Raw genomic sequence first — 17,235 nt, 5'->3', positions numbered from 1 at the left:
CTTGCCGTTGGGTTTAACTTCCGAAGTTTATCTCAAACTGTGGGTAAGTAGGCATGGATGAATTTGTGTACCCTTGTGGGAGCTCACTTCTGACTCCCTGTTGGTAGCACTCTTCCTTAATTATGCTGGTAAATAGTCAACTATCAATCAACTTGACAGTGTTAGGCTTTTCTTCTTCAAAACATGCTTGTTTCAACAGAGTGCTCATCAAGGCCCTGCAGATCCTGAGGCCTGCTTCATCTGTTAGTGCTCAGTGAGCATGGTGGTAGGAGGAGCCTAGTATTGTCTGGTAAAAGTATTTCAAGAAGCAGGGAAATAACTGGTTCCTGATCTTTGAAAGAATCCTATGAAGTGGTTACCTGAGGTCTTTCTTGAAGGCTAGATTCAGAGGGCTTTTTTTTTCCCCTCCTTTTTAAATGTTTTAATACTTGTCTCCCAGAAAGACAAAGAGAGAGGGTGTCTAGAATATGAATGAAATTGCATGTGGTTGGCTGACAGGGTTTTGGCTGTAAATCTAAACACAAGAGACACTTTTGAGGTAACATCTTTGTGTGATGGATGTTTCTTTGTTTGCGACAGCTTGTCCCAAATGGGTTTCAGTCATATGGACTCTTTTTTCATTTGAGACAGTAATTTCCACAGGGACTATGGAAACATTTCTTGCACCTATTAGTGGACTTTTTGCATATAAATACATCTTCCCTTCTGTATGTGACAGTAATTACTAAAAAAAAAAAAAAAAAAGAAGAAAAAAAAATACAAATACTTTGTTGTTTCTTTAGCTGGGCAAGTTGTGAACCAGATGAATCAGCGACTGCAGACAGGCTTTACTGAGTCAGAAGTAATGAGAATATTTTGTGATACCTGTGAAGCTGTTGCCCGGTTGCATCAGTGCAAAACACCTATAGTTCACCGGGATCTAAAGGTATGAACTTAATAAAAAGGAACCTGTAGGTTAAAATCAGTTATCTACTTCAAAAGGATTGAGGATATAGGAGGCGTGTCACTAAGACTGACTTCTAGGTAGGGAAGCGCTTGCTGTTGGTGAAGCTGTGAACCATAAGACATCACTTAGTGCCAATGCCAAGTCTGTCAATTGATTTTTTTTTTCCCTGAAAAGTTTTCCATTTTGTGTGAGAATATGTCATAGCAGTTAGCTTGGAAATGAGGGTGCCAGTATGTTCATCTAATGTTTCTGTGTGTTGATTTCCTTTCAAGGTGGAGAATGTGTTGTTAAACGATAGTGGGAACTATGTTCTCTGTGATTTCGGCAGTGCCACTAACAAGTATCTTAATCCTCAAAAAGATGGTGTAAATGTGGTTGAAGAAGAAATTAGAAAGTAAGTTCACTTCTAAGTGGCCTATCATAATGATTATGCTGCTTAGAAGCTTCAATTAATATGAATTCAAATGGATGGTCGAATCAGAGCTAATGTTGACATCTAGTAAAACAGGAGAACTGTTTGGTAACATCCATTTATTCACAGGTTGCTTTTGCAAAACTGAAACTCTTCAGAATAATACTGTTAGGGGGAAAAAGCATGCTGGTTTGAAATGAAATTGTTCAAAAAATGTATGTCTGGCTAGTGGCCTTTTTAGGAGTTAGATATTTTAAATTTGTGTTATATGAGAGAAAAAGAACCAATGTAAATAAGCATTGGAATGGGTTTACATAGAGTCCTCTTGATAAAAGTTCATGTTCATTTTCTGAAGACTGATCAGAAAAATTTAACTTTTATTAGAGGTGCACTCTTTAAAACATGTATTAGTTTGGTTTGCCTCTTCAGGCTAACTGCTGCAGGGGAATAAATGTAGGCTGCTTATTCTCAAGTTATAAAATGATACAGGGTTTTTTTCAGCTCTGAAAAATATTTTGACTACCAGTTTAGTATTTTTTTTTTTGAGCTAGTGGTTGTTTTTTTTGTAGTCCATATTCTGTGTCTTCAAATCTGCTATAGGGAATACTCTTCTAGGACCCCTGACATTACATCTTTCAAATAACTAATGACTGTAGTAGTTAAGCAAAGTGACTCTTGCAAACCTACATGTGCTGGGGAAAGAACATGAAAAGGCCATGAGTTTGTTTGTTCTTGTGTATGATGATTTTTACATTCCTCTAAAGTCTCTCTGTGATGCTGCAAATGCAATAAATTACTTGCCTTGTGTGGTGCGTTTCCAAGTGTTTATCTGAAACTTGAGTGTGAATGGTGTGTGCACAGCAGATGCAGGAAAACAGGCTTTCAGTTCTGAGGCACAGGTTTCATCCATGTCCTCTTAATTCTGCAATGCTAGGTATACCACACTGTCATACCGAGCTCCTGAAATGGTCAATCTTTATGGAGGAAAACCAATTACTACCAAGGCAGATATCTGGGTAAGCAAGAAACCAGGTACAGTGAGTATGGAGTTAATTAAGAGGTGTGGGCAGGGAGTTAAAAGTAGCACTGATTAACTGAAAAACTCATTCTTTGAAAGTGAAGCCTATCATGCAGATATGCAATGTGGAATAGAAGAGAGGGATCTTTGGTAGTTATGTCTTCTGTAACAAAAATGATGATGAATATTTTGAGTTCAGGGGGACGTGATTCAGAATTTTTTTCCTGTTTGCTAGCTCAGATTGCTGCTTGATAGTCAGCAGTGATTTCTCTTGGAACCCCGTTGGCAACGTGATAAAGAGAGGTGTTTTTATTAGGTGATGTGCAGGGAAGTCAATAAAGACTAAATTCAGCAGAAATGCTAGTGGTATCTCTGGGTGGTACGATGCTGTGAATGCAGCTCTTGGGATATGCTCTAGCTTTGGTAGTTTGTTGTCTAACACAGGAGCCAGTAGGAAGAGAAGCCTTTTTAGAGCTGCTTTATATATCAACTTGTCACATCAACAGTGTGTTTCATAATGCAGCTTCTCCATAACAGTGTAAGCATCATCTGTAGCTAGGACACAGTCTGTGTCTTGTTGGTGCTGCTTTTGTGTGTAAAAGGCTGACTCTCATCCCTTTACAGTGCCTGTGGTTTTTTGTTTTTTTTTTTTTACAGGCACTGGGCTGCTTGCTGTATAAACTTTGTTTCTTTTCACTTCCCTTTGGAGAAAGTCAAGTTGCTATTTGTGGTGGAAGCTTTACCATTCCGGACAATTCCCGGTACTCCCATAGCATACACTGTTTGATAAGTAAGTACCTGGGCCACACAGCAATTCTTTTGCCTTGTAAATCATGGCAAAGACAGAAGATCCCTCTACTGTGTGGGCAGGTGGCTGGGCTGGGTGGTGCAGACTGGCTGGGTTCTGGAGTGAACAATGGGAGTTGCTCCTGGCTACCATCTGTCTGGGAACTCCTGCCCTTGTCCTTCAAGGGGGCTTGCTTACACCTTTCCTCAGTGACCACTGTGCCACAGGGTGCCAGACTAGAGAGGAATTCCAGACACCTCAAGGAAACTTCTTGGACATGGCACTGAAAGTGAGCCAAGTGAAGGAAGTAGCAACACATCTTTCTCCTAGACATGTTAAGATCAGCTACTGTATTGTGAACATTTCATGGATGAGCCAGTGGTAACTTCAGCATTGAAACAGAATGAACCTGTGCAAAGGCCTGCCAGATTGCAACTCAGATGGCAACTCAGAAGAGCTTTGTTGGAGTTAAGAGAACTTTATAATTTCTTTAGGAGGCATAGGTAGTTTGGGTTTTTTTGTTAGGTGGCCATAAAGGGATAGAGGAAATTCAAATAGTAGCTCTTAATTTATTCATAGTTCTTTTTTTGCTCTAAAGTGTGTTTCCCATGGATTGCCAGCCTGTTAATAGTGGTTTTCTATCCAAGTTGGGCAGTTGTGCTTAGATGAATTAGAAATGCAGGTTTAGTTTAGAAACATAGATGAACTGATACAAGTTGTGCTGAGGGGAATTTTATAGTAGTGACTTGGTTTATAACAGAACAAAAATCTGATCACGTTTGTGCCACCCAAAGTGTCAGATGGCCAAAGTCTAACAGTGCAAAGAGTATGAAGGCAAATTTTGGACAACCAGAAGCTCAGAGGCTATCAATCAGTCTGTTATCCAAGTGTAGAGATACAGGACCTAGTATTTTTAGTAATTATGAGTATTTTCAGTTGGTTTTGTTTTCCACTTTGAGCAGGTTAACTTGAAAGAATGTGACAGGGTATGAAGAATTAAGAAGGGTGGAATAGGAGCTCTTGTAATTAATTTCTAAGTAATAAATGTGTTGACCACATAGTTTATGCTTCTAACATAAGAGGAAATGCCAAATCCAAACCACTTTTTTGAGCCCAGGTTCATAATTGAGAAATAGCAGTTACCACAGTAAGCATTTACCTTCTGAAAATGCTGAATAACTGACAAAATGAGATAGATTTTCCAGGTATTAAATACATTTCTCTTGTTGCAGTGGTAATTTTAGAACAGTACAGGTTTTAATCCTGTCTCCTTATAAGTATGAATTCTGATTTATGAAGATTCAATGAACTGCTGTGCCAAGATGAGTATTACTGGCATGTGGGTGGCAAAACTTTTCATAACGTAAACCCTTCTTTCCGTTTGGAATGGAAGCCAAAAAAAGCTGCAGTTGGTCATAAAAGGTATTTCAGGGACTTCTGGCTTCATTTCAGCCCTTGTACAAGGCTGGGCATGTGGAGTGACAAGCTGAACATTCTCCACCTTGTCAATCTACTATTGTATCTACTATCTACTCCTGCCATCAAGTAGCAGGAGTCACTTCATGCTAAGTCCTCTGCTTCCGTTTCATGGTGCTGTCACTGCCAGCTTAAGTCTACTTTATTTTGTAAGACTCATTCAAAATAAAATTAGCTGTGAACTATGTTGGCCATGAAGCAATGGCTTTGAGTAAAATTGTAAGATCTCTCTAAAATGATACCACTTTTTAAAAACAAATACTTGAAGATTTATTACAAAATCTTGTTTGAGCTACATTTCCAAACCGGGTCAGTAGTACAGCCAACCTTAGTTTCTCCTCAACATGAAGAATTTAAATATTCCTTTTCTTCATAGCCAAACACATTTTTAGAGGCTTCGTTTGTCCAGAAAGTATCTTCCCCTGTTTTTTAGGTTCAGTGGTCATTAAGGCAAGACTTCCTGATTGTGTACTCTGTATCATATTGTAAATTAAGTTTTATTTGCTTGCATAACACCATACCTTCTAATTTGGGAAGCTAATGTTTGAGAGGGGCATCAGAAATTCTGTCTTGTGTCAGGAAAAAGTCCTTTTATCCATGGAACTACATTTTTTAACGTGCATAGCCCACTAAACCTGCAAGACAAATGATTGTGTACAACCTGAGGGTATCAACCCTAGAAAATTCTAGTACTATGGGTTATTTTTATGTTGCTTCTCTCTGAAGTTAACAATCAAAATGGCTCTTTCTGGGGTAAGCTCATTTTGTGGAGCTGCTGAGTTTCCTCTTGCTGTCTCACCAGTGATCATTTGGTCTTACCAATGTTTGCAGGATATATGCTTGAACCAGACCAAGAACAGAGACCTGATATCTTTCAAGTGTCTTACTTTGCCTTTAAACTTGCTGAAAAGGATTGTCCAGTGTCTAATATTCATGTAAGTAGTCTTTGTTTAATGTTTTCTGCATTTTAGTTCATTTTGTAGGTAGCATAGAGAGAAATACATCAGATCAGCTGAGAAAAATTGTCTTCTTCATGAACCTCATTCCTAGATGGAAAACACAGAGCAGAAAACTTCAAGCTGCTTGCACACATGTACTTGTGTACATGCAGTGTTAGCTCTTGAAACAACTTATTTTTCAGTTTTGAGTGCACAGCTTCCTGAGTTCTATTGATCCTGCACTAATACCTGACTTAGGGTTTTAAGCAACCCTTATCTGTTGTGTCTAATGCAATTAATAAGAAATATGCTACAGAACTTGTTGGCAGTAGGAGAATTTTTCTGGATAAGCCCTTTTTCTCAATCACCCTTAGCACTTGTTTTAACCCAGTGGAAGGACTGCAGTGAACTGGAAGGCAAACAAAATGAGGGCTTGGTTCATCTGCATCCCTACCCCTACTTTACATGTGAGTGTGAACTTAGAAAGTCTGACCTTTCTCTCAGAGATCATCTCATTCACAGATCTAATTACTGTGCAATGGAATTTGAGGGCTTATCAATGATGTTCAGTATTAGAAAGTGGTTCTCAAGATAAGCATCAGGAAAAAGCCATCTCAAAATTCATAGGGGGACAAATGTCAGTTACAGTAAACTGCCTTTAGAGACAGATGAGTGAACTTCATGGGATCCCTTTGAATTCCTTCATCATTGATCCTTGTAGAAGAAGGTGCTTAGTGGTGTTTTCTGGTCATGCAGGTTAAAATCAAAATCAGAAAACCTTGAAGTACTTCCTGTTGGTAGGTACAGGCTACATTTCAAGGGGTTTGGATGGCTTTGCATTATGCTGTTGCAGTTGAGTAGGAGGTGCAATAACTGTCCTTTCCCTTGAATATTTTATCCTGAAATATGGGCATATTTAGACATACCATAATTTGGGAATTTATTGCTCATTAAAGGAGCAGTATCAGTTCACTCAGGTGACTTGAGAATACGTCTGCTTCTCGGTTGTTTTATTATTCCCCTGCAGGTAGGAATTGCCTGCTAGCTTGGCCCTTTGCCCTGTGACAGGCAAGAAAAAGAAAGGTGCCTGGAGTATTCTTGTGCAGTGAAGCTGTTGGGGAGCATGTTTTTTCCACTGAAGTGTTAGAACAGCAGGAAGAGCAGCAGTCTCTACCCTGGTCACTGCTGATTTCTTCAGGTAGTGCTTGCCTCTCTAGCACTCCCAGCTGCCTTAAATGAGAGGCAGCTCCAACATGTGCACATGGACACCCCTGGCCCTCCCCCCTGAAGTTTTGTGAGAACATCAGAATGACCATTGCAGGTTAGAAGAGAGGCTGGCTGAGCACAGCATACTGTTTGTGACACCCTTTTACTTGTGCAAAGGAAAATCAGGAGTGTGCCTCTCTCCTGAACTCTTGGTTAGTTCCAGTACTGGAACTAGGCCTTAGAAGCTCTATTTGATAATTGACTCTCTACTATTTGTGACCAGATTCAGCTTTGTGTTCTATAAGTAAGGAGGTGGTGCATGCATAGTAAGAGATAAATTGCCACCTGCCTCCCCCAGAATTGCCATTTTCCTTGGTTGAATGTGGTTCTGGTGAAATGTAATTACATCAGGAATTGGACTGAGTTGTGGAGAACTTAAAGACCCGTAACTGTTTGGATGCTGCACCATTTTCTGGAATTTGTGCTGCAGTGGAAGAGCTGAGAAGGCTAAAAAAACTGCTGCTGTTTCAGCCAAAGGTGGAGATTTGGTGTAGTTCTGAAACTTGAGGCCAAAATAACTCTCTGTTCTGTGCAGTTACAAGAGTTTGGGAAAATGTCTTAATTTATTGTTGCTAGTTGATGGTATGTACATGAAGTCAAGTAGTTGGCAAAACAGAACAGCAGTAGTTTTGTTTGTCTCTTGGGACAGAACATAGTGGTACTGTTAAATTAAAACACCTTGAATCTACAGCCATGTGAGTTCTGCATGAAGACTTGTAACACGAAAACCACAAACCCAAGTATTCCTCTTCAATATGTAATGGTTTTTTTCTTTCAGGATTTCTGTTTTCTTTTTTTTTTTAATTTATTCAAATTTATTTTTCCCAAGAATTCTCCTGTCCCTTCAGCTCTTCCTGAACCTATGACAGCTAGCGAGGCAGCTGCTAGAAAAAGCCAAATAAAAGCAAGGTGAGCAGTGGGTATGGATTTACATTTTTTGCTGATATTAAGCTACGTGTGAAACCTGTCTTCATGTGCTTGTTAATAAAAAAATATCTGAGTAGCAGAGGTCATTTGAATAGATAAACTGCAATTCCAAGAGCTTCAAGTCTTTATTTGGATTCCACTGCATTGCTTTTTTCAATATATTGATAATCCATGGAGAGAAACTGAGAGGTGGTGGAATAATTAAGTGCTAACAGTCTGTTTCTGATCTGCTTTATTTTCTCCTAGTGTGATGAGTGAATTTTGAAATAAAGTATTAGTGGTGAGGATAATATAGTACAGGTAAAGTGTTCTTAAGAGTTTTATTTTGAGATGCAAATTAAATCTGGTTGAAAGTAGAGGGGTTTTGTTCTTTCAAATTTCTGATTTTTATTTCAAAATACTTTTTTTTTGGTACTTGATAATAAAACCAAAACCATGGGAATCCCTATTGATGCTTTTTATTTTTGTTACTGTATATAGTGTGTGTAATGCTGATGTTGGAAGAATCCTTTATGCTTTTATTCCTTGTTCATGGAAGTTGTTTGGGTTTTGAATCTACCAGCTTTAATATTCAGCTGTAAGCGTCAGATGTATTTCAGCTTTGATTTCATCAGCCTTTTGTGAATGCCAAGCAAATTAATGGGCTCATGAAAAGCTGTGTTGGAGATATGTAGATGTCTGTGCCATTTTAAGGTCATGTCATGATCTGGATGTGGTTGGTTTTGCTGGCTCTGCTGTCAGTTGGTGCAGGGCAGTGGAAGACAGGCATAGAGTGTCCATGGAGTAGTGTTTTAACCTCCAGCTAAATCTTCTTGATGATAGGAGGAACCATCATGGTTCTTCCTAAACGTTTTCCTGACAGCCCAAAGTGACAGCAGGTTAAGGCAGATGATGTCTTGATATAATATGGTAGGGACTAATATGAGAAGGTAGGTGCTGGAGCTCAGATTGTGAATTAGTGTTTTTAAGCAGTTGGACACTTGTGGAAATTGTGTATAGTATAATCTGATAATGGGATTCAAGCTCAAAAGTACTTTGGTTTTGAACATTATTGCCCTGCTGGACTATTCTGCAGCTGAGTTACTTATGGAAACATGCAAGGATTTTGAGCAGTTATGCTAGAGACTAATAAAAAGTAGAAATTAGTTGACTTAACAGATAAGAGTTGTCTTAACCTTGTTTCCTGTCTGTGTGAGCAGTAATCAAATCCCTAGCCCTAAGATTGCTGACTCAAGCACTGGATGTAACTTGTACTCACTGCTGTGAATTGAAGACGGTTCATACAGGGAAATTTCACCTAGTTCCACAGTCTCCTTGGGCCTGAGGCTGTTCTGTACCTCCTTCCTGATGGTGGTCTGCAGCACTCATGGGTCCTATGGCTGCAGTGGGTGGTCAGTGGAATTTTAGGAAGCAAGTTTTAAGGTGTAAGATGCAACTCAGAAGTAGAGCAGCACATGGTTAAGCCATAATTGAGCTATGAAGATATACACTGTGTCTAACCTGAAGAAGAAACAGTCTTTTTATATCAAGTCTCTTCTAAAGGAAAACTTGCCATTTCAGAATAACAGACACTGTTGGACCAACAGAAACCTCAATTGCACCACGACAAAGACCAAAGGCCAATTCAAGCACTGCTGTGTCTGGGGTGCTGACAATCCAGAGCTCAGCAACTCCAGTCAAAGTACAAGTTCCTGGGGAATTTGGTAATCGTGGACAAAAAGGTAACTTAACCAAGACTAAGAACGAGCCAAAATAAATGGAGAATTATTTTTGTATTTCTTTTCCTTGTTGCTTTAGAAGGGGCGACATACAAAACTCAAATTAATTTGCTTTTTTCAATAGGCCAAAACCCAAATCTTCCTCTTTTCCAAAAGACTTTTAAGTTTGTAAGTAATAAGCTTGAGCAAGTGTCACAAAAATTGCTAATTGTTGAGAAGCAAAGGTTATTTTCTTCATTGTGCTTAACACTGATTTGGGGTGAACTTTCCTGTTGTGGACTAGGAGAGAAGCTTATGCTCAGTTTGGACTTTCAAATAAATAATGGAAGTTACTGAGCTCTGTAGCAAATTGCTTTCATTGTAGCAGGACAAATATTTTCCCTCTGCCTCAATATGCTGTGCAATATCAACAACGTGTTGGTATTATTTGTAGGCTGGAACCATGTAAAAATGTTGCTTCTTTAGTGAGTGACTGATGCCTTTCACATGGCACTGGATGCAGCAGAGGGGCCACAGAGGAGTAGTTGAGGGAGACTCAATCATGTGAAATGGGTTTTCACTAAATCCTGTGTGAGTTTGTCTTACTCTTAATTCAAAAAGTGTTATGGCTCTGAGAAATACGTAGTTTTCATTTACAACTTGAATACTTTCCTGGCTGTACTTTGTGGCGTTGTGTGTCCCTCAGGAAGAGCAGCTTCAGGGATGCTATTGGGAAAGCCTCCAATCAAAAGGCCACCAAGAATGTTAGTGCCCCAGCTTTACTAGACAGGATCCAAAGAACATCCAACTTGGAAAGCTTTTCCTGTTATCACAAGGAAGCAGGTCCTTCCTGGACACTTCAGAATCTAAGTACAGCAAGAGAGATCGATTTCTGCTAATAACTGCTGGCTTAAAAGGCTGCCAAAGCAATTGAATTACAAAATTAATCAGATGTTCTTCTGAAGGGAATTTGACAAGTGAGCTGATAGTTCTCTGGATAAATAAATAATAAAACTTGGATGCTTACAAAATGTTATGCTTTGCGGGTTAGGATTTGAGACACTAGAAGGTCCAACTTCAGTGTCAGTAATGCAGAAGTCTTGAACCCCACTTGCTCTGCTGTCAGACCAAAGGAAGTGTCTTCTAAGTAGAGACTGTGCATTGCCAGGCCCGGGGGTGTTTGTGAACTACCAGCTGTACTAGTTGTCAGGCTGGGAAGAGAGGTTTTTAAACTGTTTCACTTGGTGGTGTTAAGTTAAAGAGTGTTGTCTGGGTCTCACAGGAGCCACGCGAGCAGGGAACGGGCAAGAGGTGCTGCAGTCGGCAGGGAGCAGCCAGCACCCCCCGCAGCAGAACAGGGTACTGCAGCAGCTGCAGCAGGGCGACTGGAGGCTGCAGCAGCTGCACCATCTGCAGCCCCACCAGCAGCAGCCTGCCAGCCAGGACACCTACATGCAGCAGGTACAAGTTGAGTCTGGTACATGTTTCTAAGAGACATGTTATGCTTGTTAATAACCACTGAGTCATGCGCTAGTTGACTTCAGCAAGGGTTTAGGCACTGTCTGCCATAACATCCTCCTTAGGAAGCTGAGGGAGTGTGGGATAGATCAGTGAACAGTGAGGTGGATTGAGAACTGGGGTGTGACAGAGCTCAGAGGGTTCTGACTAGTGGAGCAGGGTTGAGTTGGAGGCCTGTAACCAGAGGTGACCCCCCGGGGGTCAGTACTTGGTCCATTCTTGTTCAACATGTTCATCAGTGACCTGATGAGGGGACAGAGTGTATCTTCAGCAAGTTCACTGATGATACCAAATTGGGAGGGGTGGTGACATTCCAGAGGGCTGTGCTGCCATCCGGTGTGACCTGGACAGGCTGGAGAGCTGGGCAGAGAACCACCTAATAATGCTGTTCCTCTTTTTTCCTATGTTGAAACATGTTATTCTTTAAAACACAGCAGAATTATTTTCCAGAGGGGCTCAGCACTGGTGAACATTGTAAAAGTTGAGATTAATTGGTCTGCCTTAAAAAAGACAGGGCTGAATATGTATTCTAATTTTTTGTTATACAGGCTGGTATTAATTGGGGGAAAAACAAAAAGGAAAGCTTCCAAACACAGTAATTAAAAAGCAGAGACTGAATTGCAAGCTGATTATTGGTTATGTCACATCTTAGCTGAAAAGTGTTGTTGAATCACAGAAATGGTATTTTAATTGGTGCTGCTTCTTAATGTCTGGATATTCCTAAAGGGAGGATCATGAGTACTTAAAGCTATTTTTTTCCTTCCAACTGTAGTATCAACAAGCAATGCAGCAGCAGATGGTCCAGCAGCAGCTGTTGATGCAGGCTGTATACCAGCAGCAACCTTCCCAATCCCAGTATCCTGCTATGGTATGTCAAGAATGAAGCATAGATGGTACAGTCTTAAAATACATGCTGTGTTTGTCAGTCTGCTGTGAAGGTGCAGTAAGAAAAGTTTGTGAGAAGTAGTAACGAGCCAGGGATGTGCTAAATAGTGTGAAGTTCAGCATTTAAAACGATAGTTGAGGAAAAGTTAAGCCAAACTTGGTTCTAAGAGCCTATCTGGAGTTGCACTTCTGTAGTGATTGGATGGGACAAATCCTAAACTTCATTAAGTAGGTATATACTAATTTGAAACCTCCTGGATGCTTAAGGTTTCCAGTAGTGACCACAACAATGAATGTGGCATCAAACTGCTACTTTAGAAGCAAGAAAGCTACTTGGCAGAATCGGTTTTTTGAAAGTCAGGAGAAATTCTCATTAAATCTTGATTATTAATATTTAAGAGTAGGGCATGAAGAAAATTAACTTCTTGGTGCTGCAGTAGCATATACCTAGACTGCAGGAAGTTTAAGTGGGAGGAGAAAAATGGTGTCACTGACCTGTTAGGGGAGTTTCTCTTCCCTGGTGTAATGGACAGGTCTGGCTTCTTGCTTTGCTGAAGCTCTTGGGCGTTTCTGGCAGGTGGTGGTTGTCAGTGTGTTTGGCTGCAAGGCTGCTGTTACTGCTTTGCAGCTGAGATTCGCCCTGGCCCATCTGAATTTTAGAACATGATCGTTGTCTTTCCTAGGTGCAGCAGTACCATCAGGCTCTCCTCCAGCAGCAGATGCTTGCTCAGCAGCAGCAGCAGCAGCGGTCGCAACAGGCACAGTCTCCTGAATATATCACTTCTCCACAAGACTTCTCACCAGCCTTAATCTCCTACCCTGGGTCACTTCCAGTGCATGCTGGAACAGGAGCAGATTCTTCCTACCCTGCAAGCAGGCAAGTATTCTGACACATGTACCCAATGTTCACTTACTGCTTACATTCCTAATTGTGATCCTGCTGAATCCTCTCCTCAGAAAATACTTGCTTCAGCAGTAGGGTATTACTTTAAAGCAGTTGCTCAACTGCTATTTAGTGGTAAAGGATATTTTGGGAGGAGAGCAGGACACTTGCCAACAAATGAGCCTGGTACAACTTGTTAATGAACCTGTCTTACACTTTTTCTTGTTCATGGCCTTATTCCAGGAGCTGACCACAAACCACTTTGCTTAGGATGGTCAGTAGCCTGTGTTGAATGAGACTATGGGCTTGTACAAGTCCTCTCAGAGTTCTGAGAGAGGCTGTATAGTTGGTGTTTACTTGCTCTAGGACTTCTACCTCTCCTGTCTATTGATCAGTGGTCTGACTTCAGTATGTTAAATGATGGACACCTTATCAGCAACATGGTCCCTTTGCTGGGGTCTACAGACTTACCCTTGCTGAACAAAGTACAATAAATAATGACTTTCCTATTAATCCTTATAAAAAGTGTGGAATAAAAACCCCTCTTCCTTTCCTGATTGAAAAATTAAAAAAAAAATCAGATTTTTCCAGTTGCACTGATGTTATGAACTAGGTTATAAAAAGGAAAGGAGTCATTCCAGTCTACAAGGAAATGCATATATTTCTAGTTTCTCTTCTGTCTGTCTGAAGGTTTTCATCCTGCTGTTTAGCTTCAAGTCTGCAGGTTTGTAATGTGCAAGGTTGATGTTGCCAACAAAAAGTAGGACTTGTTGTCTTAAAGGAAGAGGCGAGGAGTTTCTTTTTCCTTGTCATACTAACTGCATGACATGGTGTCCTTCTCTCAGGTGAAGGAGCCAGAGCTCTGGTGGGATGGCAGCCCCTGAGCAGGCAGGACCTGGTCCCTGCTGCTTTTCTGCTCTGCTTCAGACAAACAGAAGTGGGAGGTGTAGTTTGCTAAAACATGCAGGAAAGGAAAAAAAAATGCATCTGGTCAAAGGTTTCCTTATTTATGTGGATAGGACTCCTAGAAGCAGAAGCTGTGATGGCAACTAGTTAAGTATATGAGTTGGACTGACTAAGATTCAAAGACACTTAATGTGCCAGGAAAAAACAGTTTGAAAATAAAGAGAACTAGTGAAAAGTTCAGCCATATTTAGTAGGTTTTGTTTTGAGTAAAACAAGGCAGTCTTCTGTGGCAATATAGAAATTCCTGCAGGTGAAATACAGTTGGTTTTTTTTTGCCCTTGCATGTCACCTTGGTGAAGGATTTTGTGCTTTGGCTACAGTTATCAGTGGAAAAAAGAAAAGTCCAAGGATTCCAGTCAGAAACAATGCCAACGTATTCCAAGTGATCTGTTTTCCTTTTAAATTAGCTTTCAGATGCTTTTGAGATAAGCTGTTCATGCATGTGTGTTACTTGTATATGGTATTTTGGCATGAACTATGCCATAGATTGTCACCCTGATAAACATCCTGTAATGTTTCCTTTTATTCTCTTTATATTCCATGAACTGACTTTACAGGTCAGGTATTCCTGATGCTGAAGCAGTTGCCAGTTACCCAAAGCAGAGCATCAATAACCCACCTGATATGTCAGGCTGGAACCCATTTGGAGAGGACAATTTTTCCAAGCTGACAGAGGAGGAGCTGCTGGACAGAGAGTTTGACCTGCTAAGATCAAGTAAGGGACGCTTGAAGGCTTATTTTACTTCACAGTAAGTGAGGGCTGTGTAGTTGCTCCGCAGTTCCAACACTCACCTGGTCAAGGGGCTGTGAAGTCTGTGTACAGATAATTCTTTCTGAGCGTTTGAGGGCAGAGTTGGGCCTGTCCTGTTTCCCTGCCTTCCTGTTTTGAAAACGTGTGCAATAGGAGCTAAAATTGGTAGCTGCTGGCTCCAGTACTGCAGAAATGATTGTATCTTAGCTCATAAATACTGCTTGTGTCACTGATTGTCAAGAAGCTCTGAACAGCAAAGGTATGTTGGCAAATAGGAGGAGAAGTTTGGCTGCTTTGCTTTATTCCTTGGATTTATTCCTTTCCAGCTTTGTTTTTGCACACCAGAGCAAAAGAATCTGTGGGTCTGATAATGTCCTTTGAAAATGCCTGAAAGAAAGTTGATCTATTGCATTATGTTAATGTGTTGTAATGTCCTTTTTGATAAGTGGCTACATGTAAGAGCTGCTTTATTGTTCTGATATGACAATAGCTGAATAAACTTTTTCCTCTTGAAGTCAGTTATGTCAATGGTTTTTACTTGGAAATGACTTCCTTTTCTGAATTGCTTAACACATACTCATTAGGTGCTCTTCCTAAAATGGATTTTGTCAAGGTGAGATTTATTAGTGAGACTTGTAAGATGTGACAGTGTCAAAAAAACCAGACTATCAGCAAGTTCCTTGCAATGACGAAGTGTAGTAAAGTTGAATTTCAAGTAATAGAGGAAAAAACCTCCAAACAACCCTATGCCTTCAGTTGACTCTTTGTCTTGGATTTCTGTGTCCTTCAATGGAGCTGGACAAGATGTGCACATCACCTGTTAAGCCTTCAGGAAAGTTACTGGGGTTTTTTGTGAAACTCTAGTAGGGTGTTTTCACTTATATTCTGTGCTCCCATTGGTGAGATGTGCTTGTAGCCTGCACACATTTTACAGGAAAATGGCTGGAGGAAACTGATTATGTACCAGCTGAAAAATAAGCATTCTTGCCAAATCCAAGTTTAGAATTTGAAGTTATTTAGTAGTTGACTTGAGTGTCTTCACGCATGCTGCTGCCAGCTGGAGCCTTACAAGTCTTTTGAAAGAATGCACTCCTGAATCTGGAGCAGGATGTCTTGAACCAAAAGGTCAGCACAACCTCAGCCATTTCCAGAATCCTTTAACTTATTGTTGGGCTGCTCTCTGTAGTTGTGGTAAGTTTTAGGAGATGGATTTGGTTAAGCCACGTGTTTTGAACAAATATACGTACAGATATGGAGAAGGTATTAACCAAGAACGTATTTCAAGTAGCTTTGCAAAAAAGCTGGAAAATGTTCTCCAGGAAATAAGGTTGCCTGGAGTGGGCTCAGTAGGCTGGTTGTAGTAAGTTGGGGAAACAGAAAACTGTAGAATTGCTTAGGTTGGAAAAGGCCCTTAAGGTTGAGTCCATCTCCTTAGGTGTGTTTTTTGGCTCATGTCTTAGTAAACATAATTCAATGCACAAAAGAGCTGGATGTGATAATGTACTTGATGTGCTACATCAGAAAAGCAAACATAACAGCAGAGCTTTGCTTAGTAATTAGAGTTTTTGATTCACTTGACTACAAAAGCTATAAAAAGAAAAAACATCTTGTGTCTTGGCCAGTGGCACACTAGATGGCAGGCTTGGTTAGATGGGAAAGGAGACGTGGGGACAGCTATTCTGTGGCCTTGGCTGGATTTCTGTTAGAGGTTCACTGGATGGGGAGCATTGCTAGTTTTAGTCTCAGTGTACTTGTGTGTATGCATGGTTATGTACATCAGAGACTTCCAAGACCTTTTGGTTTTTGATATTAGAACTGTTGTGCCTTAGATAGTATGAACTTGCTTTGAAGTCTTAATGCCTTTACTGCAGTCAAAGCAGAAGTATTTATACTTGGTTTTGTCTACAGGTAAATTCTCAAATGTAGGTGGATTAATGAGAACTTGGGAGATGTATTGTACAATTAAGGCTTATAGCTACAAAATTATCCTTAGCTGTATAATACTTCCTGGGATATCCTCAGCTCTATCTTAAGGAGCAAAGTTTGATTCACTTCAGATGTAGGTTATCTCTTATGAGACAAAACCACTGTTTACCAATTTTCTTGCTCAATTTTTTATTTTACTGTGAATCATTTTGCTATCTAGAGGAGAGAGATTTGAAGATACAGGTTTGATCAATGGTTCTGCTTCTAAACCTGGTTGCTGTCCTGCCCTTTATATCTCATGTACATTGTTACATGAGTTTGGCTTTTTGCAGTGTTACCTGGTGCTGAGTAGGATTCAGAACGTGAATCCTTTTTTTCCACTTCCAAAAGCCTGGTTTGTATTATTGAGCTGATGCTTTACACATAAATTAAAAATACTTTTAAACGTGTCAAGTATTTTTAAAGTTGTTGTGTTCATGACAGTAGCACGTGAGTAATGAAATAGCCTTGGCTAGAGGATCAAGATGTCACCATAATTTGCCAGGTGAACGTTACTGTTCAACCTTGTGCATTTAGTACTTCATGTCACAGTGTGTGTAGGGATGGGTGTTGCTGTGAAGATTGATCCCTTTTCCTTTAAAGAGGGAGTTAACTCACAGAGCAGGATACCCTGCTTACACTTAGTGGGAGTTTTCAGAGTAAGCAGATGGCAGTTCTATCAAACAGGACGTGTGATTGAGCAAAGATTTCTGAGCTGAGCACCTTTGTGGAGGAGATTGATAAAGAGTTTGAGGATGGAGTTTCTGGTTCTTGTGTACACTGTTGGAGGTTGTTGTTGT

General features: G+C 40.3%; 1 protein-coding gene across 4 annotated transcripts in view; it reads left to right on the top strand.

Moving 5' to 3' along the window:
• Positions 1–17,235, top strand: part of BMP2K (BMP2 inducible kinase) — a 57,631-nt gene that overhangs the window by 21,903 nt on the left and 18,493 nt on the right. For 3 of the 4 annotated variants that reach the window (XM_051619196.1, XM_051619195.1, XM_051619197.1), the window contains exons 4-14: positions 783–925; positions 1,219–1,340; positions 2,293–2,374; positions 3,034–3,166; positions 5,471–5,574; positions 7,673–7,752; positions 9,331–9,491; positions 10,750–10,928; positions 11,758–11,853; positions 12,554–12,747; positions 14,277–14,434. In XM_051619196.1, the coding sequence (XP_051475156.1) occupies positions 783–925; positions 1,219–1,340; positions 2,293–2,374; positions 3,034–3,166; positions 5,471–5,574; positions 7,673–7,752; positions 9,331–9,491; positions 10,750–10,928; positions 11,758–11,853; positions 12,554–12,747; positions 14,277–14,434 (1,452 nt within the window). The remainder of the gene's footprint in view (positions 1–782; positions 926–1,218; positions 1,341–2,292; positions 2,375–3,033; positions 3,167–5,470; positions 5,575–7,672; positions 7,753–9,330; positions 9,492–10,749; positions 10,929–11,757; positions 11,854–12,553; positions 12,748–14,276; positions 14,435–17,235) is intronic. The other variant, XM_051619198.1, reaches the window with a different exon arrangement.

This window comes from Apus apus, chromosome 4 (genome assembly GCF_020740795.1).
Source record: "Apus apus isolate bApuApu2 chromosome 4, bApuApu2.pri.cur, whole genome shotgun sequence".
Classification (NCBI taxonomy): domain Eukaryota; kingdom Metazoa; phylum Chordata; class Aves; order Apodiformes; family Apodidae; genus Apus; species Apus apus.
The sequence above is the reverse complement of the archived record's forward strand: the minus strand, read 5'-3'. Positions and strand labels throughout refer to the sequence as shown.